General features: G+C 42.1%; 1 protein-coding gene across 3 annotated transcripts in view; it reads right to left on the reverse strand.

Annotated features, from left to right (window-relative positions):
- The window catches only part of MYL10 (myosin light chain 10), a 94,911-nt gene that overhangs the window by 26,772 nt on the left and 56,074 nt on the right, over window positions 1-12,065 (reverse strand). Inside the window, exon 3 of one of the 3 annotated variants that reach the window (XM_084492964.1) lies at window positions 230-387. The exons of 1 other annotated variant lie outside the window; for it this stretch is intronic. Coding sequence is in view for 1 of the 2 variants with exons in the window: in XM_084492962.1 (XP_084349088.1) it covers window positions 11,960-11,965 (6 nt within the window). In the remaining variant the exon portion in view is untranslated. Of the gene's footprint in view, window positions 1-229; window positions 388-11,959; window positions 12,024-12,065 lie in introns of those variants that run through there. One more of the 3 variants, XM_084492962.1, reaches the window with a different exon arrangement.

Consider the following 12,065-nt stretch of genomic DNA (forward strand, 5'->3'; position numbering starts at 1 on the left):
CCTCCCTGAGAATTCATAGTCACTATCTAATCTGACAAAAACTGTGTTCTCTTTTATACTTGGAGGTCACTTTATGTTACTTACAGTGTGTTGCATTATGTCAAAAGGCATAACACAACATAATGAAAAGCAGACTAATATAACTCAACATGACATCAATGACATAATATGATGTGGCTACTGAAAAATGCACTGTTGTCATTGTTTGGTGTTTTCATCTGACACTTACTTGCTATTCCAGCATGGAGCATTTGTTGCAGAATTTGGGGAAGGAGGTTGTGGACTGAGCATGCCTGATTCTGCTGTGGCTCCCATCATCTTTGCAGTGGGATCACTTCATTGGCTTTGCTGGGGTGCCTCCTGATTTACGCTCGTAAGGATCAGGCTCTAAAAATCATCACATGAATGCAATTACATTAGGAAAGCCATCAAGTAGGAAAGTGCAGCTCCTGGGAGTAAGGAAATGACAACGCTGTTATAGTCCCTGTAACCTTAGCTCTGCCCTCTTGGGTAGTAAATGAGCCTGTACTATTTTTCCTTCAGGATGTCATTTCATTTTGTAAAAGTGTGTAGCAAAGCAGCTGTTCAATATTTCTTTTAACTTCATTATATAGTCTGTGGTCCCATATCTCATTTGTTGCACATCAACCAAATCCTTTTGTGGGTTAGGTACTTTTCTTCTTCCTGTTTTTATTTGCTTTTGTATTGTTCTAATTACCACAGTATATGTGTATTTCAAAACCAAGGCTGAATCTGTCTTCCCAACATACCCGCAAGGTTGAAAAACACTGTTATTCCTTGCTTTGTACACAGAGAGCAGAAGCAAAAAAGGACTCCTACTTTGGGCCCAACAAGGAGTCTCTATAGGCAAGGCTGGAACACAAGGCAGCAGAATCCTAACCTCCTTTTGCATTAAGTCCTCATTTTTCATTCCCTGGCTACTTTATCTTGCCCAGTTCCCCAGTGGAAAAAAAAGTAGACATAGGCCATATTTGTGTAAAGGTCAGGCAATAATAATAATGGAGCTGGAACATTCTGGTCCTTCACTGAATCGCTGTGTAACAGCTCTGCCCTGTTCTCCACCCAAGAGAACCAAAAGAGAAGAGACCAAGAACAACAGTAACCAAAATAACCAGTCTGATGGATAGTAATGAAATCTGTTTGATACAGCAGTTGCTGTATCAAGTGCATGCTTTTTGGTTGAGCTAAAACATACTTTTTGAAGTTACTATTATTATTATTATTATCTTATACTGGTAGTAATTGGCCTATAATTGGCCAAGCCAACTCAAGCCATAGCATCTTCAGTGACAGAATTCAGCCCCGTTGACTCTAAGCCAGCCTGGTTAATGGACTTGTCTTCACTGTTCTGCACTTAGAATCAGAGAATTATTAAGGTTGGAAAAGCCCTCCAATATCACCTGGTCCAACCATTACCCTACCACCCCTGTCACCCACTAAACCGTGTCCTTAAGCAGCAGGTCCAACCTTTCTTTAAACATCCTCAGGGATGGCGACTATCCTCCACACCCCCTTTAGACCACTGGTCACACAAGAAGTGTCGCCTATACTGGAATGATCTGGGAGGGACTGGAAACAGTGGGACAGATCACATCATATTTGCTGGAAGATAGGATTTGCTGAGAAAGTAATTAGTTTCTGCTGACAATGCTTGCTCTGTCTGGCAGGAAAATACCTCTGAGAAGTTGGGTTTAACAAAGCAGAAGTCAAGAAGTGAGGTAGGCTGCAGAAAAGCTGAAGAGCTCTGGGAAGGTAGGTGAGGTTTTGATACCTGCTAACGTTTAGGGCATGTGCATTCAGAGAGAGAAAGGTTATGTTCATTTAAAACCCCAAAAGGATGGAGGAGCCAGCCCAGCACTTGACAAATGGCTCTCCCTGTCAGAAATTTTGCTTGAATCTTTTATTTAGCTTTTGCTGGCATCTACCATGCCTTTTTCTGTTAGGCTAAAATCGACTTTTCTAAATTAATCTGATGTATTTGAAATTTCTGTTTGTATATGCAAATATGTAATTTCTGAAAAGTTTTGGAATATATATGACATGAAGCTTCCTAAAATTTCAGGAGAAACAATATGATCTTTTCACCTAAAACCCAACTATATCAGGATGTGCTAAAATATAGTGTTCTGCCTCCTTTGTCAAAAATCCAGCATAGCAAAAGCCAAGGTCATAAGAGATTTTTGTTTACAGAAAATAATAGCTGAATATTGACCTAGTGGCTAACTTCATGCCAGGTATTTGTGGTTTAATTGCAGATGAATCCCGGAGTATGTTGGATCACATCATACTGAGGTTTGGAGCCACTTATGTTCCGTTGTGGGTTACAACACAAACACACGCATCTGAATGGAAGATAGGCAGCAACACCACCTCCGAGTACAGCATGGATTTTAGGCTATGCCACCCATAAGAGCACTAGAGAAAACACTGCCAAATGAGAGACGATACAGAAATTTAAGTCAGTGACAAACACAAGCTGAACTAGTCACTTTCACTGGAAATTATGACTACAACAGCTTGGCATTGCCTTGCAGACACTGAGCGTAGGACGTGGTAATGGGGCCGTATTCCACCAGCAAAATAGCTGTAAAAGCTATGGCCCACAAAGGCATTTAACAACTCCTTGTAAATATCACGAGTCCCTAATTCAATCCTTTGGCACTTTTCTAAAGCATCATTAGAGAAGAATCATCGTATGGCATAGGAGCAACCCCTCCTGTTTGCACTAAAGAAACAACCCACACATCACCCAGGCTTAAAATTAAGAAAAGCAATAGGACTGCAGCACAGCTGAAAGATTCCATGTTCTGACCCCCAAACAATAGCAAAAATCCATTTTTATCTCTCTAGAATGAGTGTGGTTATCTGGGATTTACTATCCTATGGCTGAGGACAGACTCCAAGCCAACATATTTTTCTTTGTAGTGTTCCTAATGCAGCGGGTGACAGCACGTCCTGGCAGCACAGGGAGTCAGGGTCAGACCCAGCCTGGCCAGGCAGTGAACACTTGTGAGACAAGATGAGAACCTCGTGTACCAATTTTCGAATAACAGGCAAAAAAAAACCAAATTCACAATGATGGCTAAGCAACTTGAAAATGCAGACTGAGTCTCTTGGGACTTAGGTCCTAAATATTTTGGTGACAGCAGACAAAGCCTTGAAGAACTGTGACCCTAAGTCATGGCTGAAGGTCTCTGCTCCTGACTTTGCCAGTAATCTTTACCCTGAGCTGAGACTAATCGTGTTCTTTTAACTCAGGACCCCTCAAGCTATGCTCATTCTGTCGGTTGACTAATACTGTTGCGACATGTCTCGACCTGCTGCTTGGCTCGGTTAGCTCGCTAACCCGTTTTACATTCCCGGCACTTCAAAACAGGCATTAGTTATGTATGCATGCGAGCCAACATACTCAGAAATGCAACACAAAACCCCATGGTGGCTTGAAAACACACAGTAGAGGCACTCAAACAGGAGGAAATGCAAATGCCACATTCGGCCATATCATCATATTCCAACCTATTCCACTCAAGTACCCTGAAACCATGAGTCAACACCACAAAAGTCATGTTTTAGGGGACAGAAGTTTTGAAGAATAATGCTTAATTGTAGGAATTGCATCTCAGGTGGGCTGAAACACTCCTTGAGGTGCTAGTCTGTGAAGGAAATACCTCTAATGAGCATTTTTGAGGTTTAAAAACACATGAAAGAAATCTGGGCCATGAACTTAGCATCTTGGCCATAAAGAAAGACTCCCTGCAGCACGAGGTCTGATATCAAGCCATGAGAACAGACAAAACTGAAATGCACTGAATGCACAGAGGGTGAACTCATCTAAGAAGCAAATTCAACCTACATTTTCCCTTTCAGCAGAACTCGAGACTAAGGTTTCTAGCAGAATAAAATCTCACTTGAAAGGAAGAGCAGCAAACTGCTCATGGGACCTCCTTTGCTTGGTAGTTGCAGGTCAGTGTGTGCATGTGGAGACAGTGCTCTACAGGCTCTGTTGTACCCTCTGCAGACATGAAAGCTGCTCCCTGCTGAGGTAAATAAATGCAGGAGACGACTGCTGTTGGCTTGTTTCATCCATGCTGAAGCTCAGGCAGCTGCACTGTCAGCTCAGGCCAGGTTCCTCCAGAGGGCTGACACCAAGCACACAATCTATCCCCAGGATGAACTTAAGTCTGACACTGCTGTGATATTGCTCAGCATAATTGTGGACACGATGCACCATCTCGTTGAAAAAGTACAGAGCGATGCGGTGAGGAAGAAGTGCACTGGGAAGGAAAAATGTCTGGAATCTAAACTGGAGGACCCTTATCATTAATAACAGTGGCTCCCCGCCAGCCCTCAGCCTAACTTCCAGGAACAAATGGTGTATAGGTAATAGCAGCAACTGCAGGGGCAGGACCACGACCTTCTACAGCAAGTCAAAAACTAAACAAGCTTCTCAAAATGCAGAAGCAAGGAAAATACTTTTTTGTTTGTTTGTTTTAATTCTCTTATGAAGACTGAGTAATGCTCTCTCACCAATGACAGACATTGAATTAATGCTCTATTAGAGAGAAATATGCTTAATTACCCAGGAAATTCTCTGTGTTGGCTTACAGACATAAGGACACCATTCAGAACTTCCAGATCACGTGTGCCTCAGTCACAGAGAGCACAGAAGAAAACAAAGTTCCTCAGGAAAGATGCTTCGTGAACTCCTGGCCTAAGGTTTTTTCTCTACTATGCCAGGCAGAAAGGAATCCTGTTTTCATTAAGCTCATTAAGGCAGACACTATCCTACTCAGCCTACTGAGTGTGCACTTCAGTGAGGTGTGCAAGTGTACAGCCTTTCTAGACCCTATTTTCACCCACTGTTGTTTATACATGATGCTGTTCTGTTCACTCATTTAACCACAGTAGTTTTGCACTGTGCAGAAACCCATGTAGAGAAGCATGGGTTAGTAAAGGGATGTCATCATTGAGATGGGTATTTGTCAGTGGGACATGAAAACAGCTAATATGCTAGGAGGTGTCAGCTGTCTGTCATCCTATTATTTCCCTTCTAGTATTTATTATTTTTTCATATAAGAAAATACACACTCTGATATTCAAGGTTAATAGAAGCAAAGAGAGAAGTAACTTCAGCAAATCCAGTCAACACTTTACACTTAAGGCTCAGTTCAGGACAGCTTGCCTGCTTCTTACCAGCAAGCTGACAGACCTTGGAAGATAAGGCCCCCTTGAAGACAAGGACACTATGTGTAGATTATTCCAGTTACCCTACTCCTGCCTGTAGGTCAAGGAATGTCTTCTCAGACTTCAGTAGGAGCTCATGGCTACGAAGATTTTTTTTTAATTAACTCACTTATCTACTTGACAGAATGTACAATTTAAGTTTCTCGTGTGGAAGATAGGATGTCTAGGTGTCCTGCAATGTTAAGAGGCTAAAAAAAAGCACCTCGGAGCACTTCAAGTAGTTCTTTCTCATTGTAAACCATGCTTGACTTCCTGATTTGTTTGAGGAAAAAGCCACTGAGTGTGTAGACGTCTTTTATCCCTCTTAGCCACAATTCCTTTGAGAAATCCAACAGCGAAGGTGGATACAATTATTGTAAATAATGTTGGATAGAACCCAGAGCAAATGAAGGTAGGAGGATACAGCTCAACAAGAACAGAAGTGGTTTCTAATGAGAGAGGGAATATTTCACTCTCAGCATGGCTATTATTATGTCCAACACATTAATTCAGCTGAGAAGTCTTGAAGTAGCAGAATGAGTTTCTGTTCGCTAAAGTGGCATGCGCTGGAATAGATGCCTTCATTTTAAGTCTTATCAGGACTTTCCTGATAAGTCTATCAGTTCCTTTCCTGATTCTTCAGTGAATATGCATTTGATGAGTTAAACCCTTTGAGGCATTGGACACCTAACAAACTCCCAGAACTTGCACTGGAAGCATTTTCAGACATTCAGTTCATTCAGATATTCCTGCCTACTTCATTCAAAGCCTTGCTTATTTCCAGTTTTATTTTGATTATTGTTTTCCCAACCTATAACAGAAATATGGGACAGGATTTATCTTCTTGAGAAATAAACTCTAATAATTCTAGTAGATTTGTGAAGTCAGCAGCCTGGGGACACCCACTGTTGGGTAGTTTCTTAATCCTTCCTTACAGTTCTCCTGGAACTGTCCACTTTACCCTGAACCACGTGGTTTTGCTGGTGAGTGACCAGCACATGAGCTGCTGTAGTTATTTACCTTAAAAACTTGAGGTCTTTTCACCTTTCTTTAAACCTTTCTCTCTTCATTGTTCATCAGTGTTCTAGACCTTCCTGACTTGTGCACGCAGAGACCACCAGTCCTTCCAGCCAAAGCGTGAACAACTTTCTGTTTTCCTTTCCCTACTCAGACAGAAGGGCTGAGTTCCTGTGCTCTTTATGAGCAACTCTTCTCACGCTGCTTCCCAGACATACAGCTGACAGAAAAGTGCCTAACGAGACAAAATGAAGTTAAATATGAGCAGGAGGCCAGGAAGGGTGAGGGGGATTATTTCCATGCTGACAGAAGTAGCCATGAGTAACTTATTTGGCAGTGGGACTCCAAGGCCTCCGTCTCCATATAGGAACTTTGGACTCACGGATCAGCCCAAATCCTTAAAGGTGAATCCTTTATGTTATGGTATTATTCAGGAGTTACTCTTTAAGCACAATACAGCCTGAATATTTGATTTCCTAAAGGAGTTAACTCTAAATCATAAATCCTTGTGACATGTCCCATATTTCAGGAGAAGCAAAAATGTCCCACACTGCTTTTTTGGTATAGTTCCCTTGTCACCTGTCTCACGCATCCTTCCAGCTCACTGCGGCAGGAACTATTTGTTGTGCAGTTGTACAGCACCTAATAGGATGGAATCTGAGCCCACGATGGTGCTTCCTAGGTGCTACTGCACGGCTGATAAATAATTACCTGCAATTGGCAGAACAGCCTGCTGTTAGGCAGCATACCGCTGAAGATGAGAGCGAAATTCAGGGAAGGGCTCAGTGCCTGCAGTTCTCCGTGACTCCAGCCGAGGCTGTGGTAGCTCAGCAGCTCTCAGCATCTCTGAGGATTTATTCTGCAGCATGTTTGCTTTTGCCTCCAGTGTGCAACGTGAGGAAGCCAGCAGTGTGACTCTGAAAACCACAGCTCCCAGCCACTTCTGCCCTCGGTGCTGAGTGAGAGAGTGAAAGCTTGCAGACCAGCCGTTACCTTTCTCATGCGGGTGTCGCAGCGGGAATAAAAACAAAACATGGAGCTGAATTTATTTCTAGCCAACGGAAATTTCATATTGAGGGTTACAGGCGTCCTGTGCCTCTTAAAAGAAAGTAATAAAATGCTGCTCTCAATTACAAATTGTATTTACATTTTAAACCCCCATATGGTTTGGTGAGGTAGGGGGAGGTTTCAAATGCATTAGCAGCAGCACTGTGCCATGATCAGTTACAATTTTTCACTCTTTGTAATGAGCAATTAATGCCTCCCCTTTTTTCTTCTCTGTCTTACAAACTAACCCTGTGGCCATGCCAGGTCAATAGCCAGTAGACAAAGCACAAATTCTGCCTGATGCTATGAACCAGAGCAAGCAAATGCATTGAACTGACCACCTCTGAAAAGCCTCCCGTAATGGGATTCACATGCTAAGAATAAATTCAATAACAATTGATTTTTTATGTGACTTCTTGGGCTAAACTTTTTAAACTGTAGGGACATTTAACAGCGAAGTGCAAAATTGCACACAAACATGCACAGCTTCATTTTCCTGTGCTAGAAAAGTCAAACTCTGTCCCCCGGCAGTGATAGAGGCAAAGTACTCATCATCCTAAAGGGTACACAGCTCTTGTGGCTGTCCCGCTGCTTTTCAGAGCTCACGTATGTCCCTCAGTGTCAGCTGCTTAGGTGAAAACATTTTATCAGGTGCACTTTCTGAATAGAGACATTCAGGACTGCCTACAAGGCCTCAAATATTTACAGACTCTACTCAACATCTAAAAAAATCGGCTCTAGATCACTGCTCTCACAGTGTTTTTCCTCTTTAACCAGGCCAAGCAATAGAGATTATCTCTAAAGATCCTGGAGACTACCAACCACTTGACGTCACAAGCTGCCTTCTCGGCAGCCTGGATTAGCAACAGTGTCAGAAGGTGATTTCACATCAGCAGCACTTCTGTAGGAATAATCAGCAGGTCCTGGGCAGCTTCATTCAAAATCTGATACGGATCTGCTCGAGCCACCCTGCTCTGGGGTTTGGAGGAGCTCTTGATGTGAATAAGGATGTTTCCCCTCTGTTCACAGATGTATGTTCAAGTCACAGGTTCGGGACATTGTTACCTTTTTGCACCTAATGATCCCCGTACAGTGTCAGGCTGTGTCAGTGCATATAAATGGCAGCAGTGTCCTTTGCTCTGAAGGCAATCTGCAGTTCTGCTGCGAACAGGTAAGGTCCCTGAAGGGAGCAAGGCCTAGAGAAAAACTGGTAATAATGCTACAACATAGAGAACAGATGCTCAGCTTTTATTCCAGGGGGGTTATTGATGACAGGTAAGTAATGGTCTCCCAGGTGAGACATAGGAGTTTTTAAGGTAGCTACTAGGAACAATTTCTGCCTGGAAGGATAGAATAACGAAAGAGATCCTCCTGAGAGGGTGTGGAATCCAGAGGGTTTTGCTAAATGTTAGCTAGCGGTTTAGCAGTCTGATTATGCTTTGGTTGTAATGATGCTCACGCCCAGGTATTGCTGAACAAGCCTGGGGCCTCAGGGGTGAGAGGATGTTCCCAGCTGGAAGTCGATGAGAACCTGTGCAATACTGTCCAGGGATGTCTTTTCCATGAACTTATCTCCAGAGCAGCAGTGACAGCCATGCTGGAAAAGCCTAGGCCAGATTCACTGCTGGTGTAAATCAACTTCACAATCAGCGGAGCTGTGTCAGTTTACCGTGGCTAACCTGCTTTGCTTTTATTTATAAATAATGCATTTATGACGCCATGGTTATAAATAGCATTTCATTAATTTTATTACTTATTTAGATATTTCCCTACAGGGGTAAAACAGAGGTACGGCTGTGTTACTATTTCTGCTTCTGTTCTTCCCAAAGTTTAGGTTGCAGCTCAGCCGGACGGTCTGCTTGGAGCTGAGGCTAAGCTCAGCAGCTCACCTTTGGATGAAGAGCACATTTGGTGTAATTAGATTTGTGGGTTTAGGTGTTTTGGGTTTGTTTTTTTTTAGTGTACAACAGAGTAATAAAAAGAAATGGCTGTAATTTATAACCCGGCATTTGGCAAGTGGCTTGTCTGGTCTAGGAGTTTTTTAATGGCAGAAATTTAAAATTTAGGTTAGAATTTCAAAAGAGATTAGCACCCACAACTAAGGCAGATGTTTGGTGTTGCCAAGGTCAGGCATTTAAAAATCATGAATCAGGCATGAAAATACTAATATTAACTTTAAAATAATGAGAAGACAGACACAAACTCACACCCATGTGCACACATGGCTATACAGGTACCTCTGAATAAGGCTAATATTTAATTTTGTATCACATTCACTCTTGATGTAAATTTAGTCTATTATGTTTTTCATACAGAATGTACCGTTTGTGACACTGAAAATGAATCTTATAAACAAAAACATCTTGATGTTAGATTAAATATCCTTAAGGCAATAAAATTAAAAATATTTTATTTAGCTTAATAAGCAGCAATTCTCAGTGAGAACCTGGAACTAAATTATTCTGTATGCCACACTATTGCTCTAATTTAGCTTATGAATTTGCGTTCCTTTTTTAGCTCTCTGAGATTTGCTTTCTGTGTGCAGTTATTTCCAAGCAGTTCACTGCAATAACAACAGCTCCAAATTTCCTATTTTGAGTATCACACAAACTGAGATTCTCTAGGCATCATCTAGCTCCAGGGATTCTAGACTTAAGAACACTAAACATGATAAGAATCACAAAAAAAAAAAATCAGAACTCTGAATAAGGTATGTTGCTTTTCTTTATCAAGAAGGCTCAGACTTTGCTTTCTTTGCAAGACTTCAATTAATACCTAGGCATAATGAATACCTACTCATAAAGAAAACTTCTAAGAGAAGAGCTTTCTGAAAAAATGTAATTGCACTTTTAGGTGCTGAGTGCCTCGGTAGAGCAAATATGCATTAGATGGTACAAATGGCAGCATAACAAATGGAAATACTTTGTCAAAACATATTACCTGAGTTACCGTGTACACTGTGCTCTGGTGCTGTAAATGCTTAGAAAGAGGGGCCCCTTTCAAACGTAAGAAAGAGGGGCCCCTTTCAAATGTAAGTATTGACCCAGCGTGATCCAAAGCCATCCAGAAGCAGCAAAACAATGTGCCACTGAACCTTGGATCGAGTCCACAGTGTGCAAAGGCAAGCACATGAAGAAGTCTTTGCAGGACTCAGAAGCCTTTTGAGCTCATGTCTTGCATTCAGGCACAGTGTGAAAAGTGCTGATTGTATCCCACTGTCCCAGTGCATAACACTACTGCACGGACTGATCTGCTTTGCTTTCTCAAAGCAGAAGTCCACTAGCCTGTGTTATTGTAACCCAAAGAAGTGATGCCTTGGCGCTGAAATACAGAGCAGCAATGGCACATTAACACCGTGTTACTGGAATCAGAGCAATTGTGCTTAGTGCTGTGTTACTTACTACAGGGCATCTCAGTAACAACACTCACAGAAACGTTGAGTACTCCTGCTGAGGTGAAAGAAACATCTTAATGGGAGACCCTGACATTTCTGCAGACCCATCTACATTCCTTCAAATCAACACAGTGTTTGCCCTAGCATGAGGTCACAAAGAGCCGCGTAAAAACTTTCAATCACAAAAAAGTCCAAACCCCAAGTCAAAACATAACTCACAGGAGTATGTGAAATCATACTGGGCTTTGAGCTCACTGCGTGAGCTGTGGAAACAATCATGGGTAGTGAAAGAAGAGAATTTCAGAGCACTTCAAGAAAAGCCTTAACAATATTCTATTCTCATGATTTAAACACTCAGAAGTCTATAGTGGTCACAGGGCAATTCATTTGGAAGAATTCATGAAAAATGTCATTTTTTTGGCTCCTGGACCTGAAGCTATGGAGGTGCCTCACTGTTTATTCAGTTTTTAAAGCGACAGTGAACCTCTAACCAGCCCTGGGAAAATTTCAGCAGACCCTCCAACAGAAAGAGCTACCTATACAGGAGAACTGTGAGCATTAAACCAAAATATTTTTTAAAAAGGCACGTCTGTCATGGAGATTTTCTTTCCAGTTCCAGTGACAACCTGCTGTTCCTACCAATTCTGTACAAGTATGGGTCAGAGAGATTTCACCTGGCACCCTCATGGTTATAACACTGCAAGTCTTTCTTTTGTCGCAGTTAAAGCTCAATCAGTGTAAGAAGTCCGCAATGGAAAGTGTGTGCAAAGTAAACCAGAGCATAAATACACAACGGTCATCACGTAGAAACTCAAAACAAAAACTAAACCTATGATAGCCTGTTCCACTTTCAAAGCTTGCATTTCAGGAAACAGTGTGTGCTAGTCAGTCCAGCTGCAATTCACATTCAAACTGGAATCTTCACCAGAGAAGATTTCCAGTGACCTGGCATTTAGATAAGCTGCAAATATGGACAAGGTCCACCTTTCATCTGCAACAAAAGAAAACACAGATTTCATTCAGAACTTTAAATGGAGGATTTGGATTCATTTTGGTTTTACATTCATTCCAACCTACAGTTTTAGGGCTTGATTCTAGCAGCTTGTGAAGTCATTTACACCTGGGCAGAGCAGGAGTAAAAAGCTTTCTACTGAGTGCGTTGCAATCCACACTCACCTTTGCATGTGCACGATGATTACACAAGGTGTACACCCCAGTGCCTGCAGGTTACTGACCAATGCCTGAACACAAACCCACCTTCATTGGTAACGGGGGCTAAAATGCCGCACTGTAAACTTGTATGGCTAATGTGCTGGCACAGCTCCTGTGCTGCCATCCCTGCTGCGAGGCTTGAAACTTCCTG

This window comes from Aythya ferina (genome assembly GCF_964211825.1).
Source record: "Aythya ferina genome assembly, chromosome: 19".
NCBI classification, from domain to species: domain Eukaryota; kingdom Metazoa; phylum Chordata; class Aves; order Anseriformes; family Anatidae; genus Aythya; species Aythya ferina.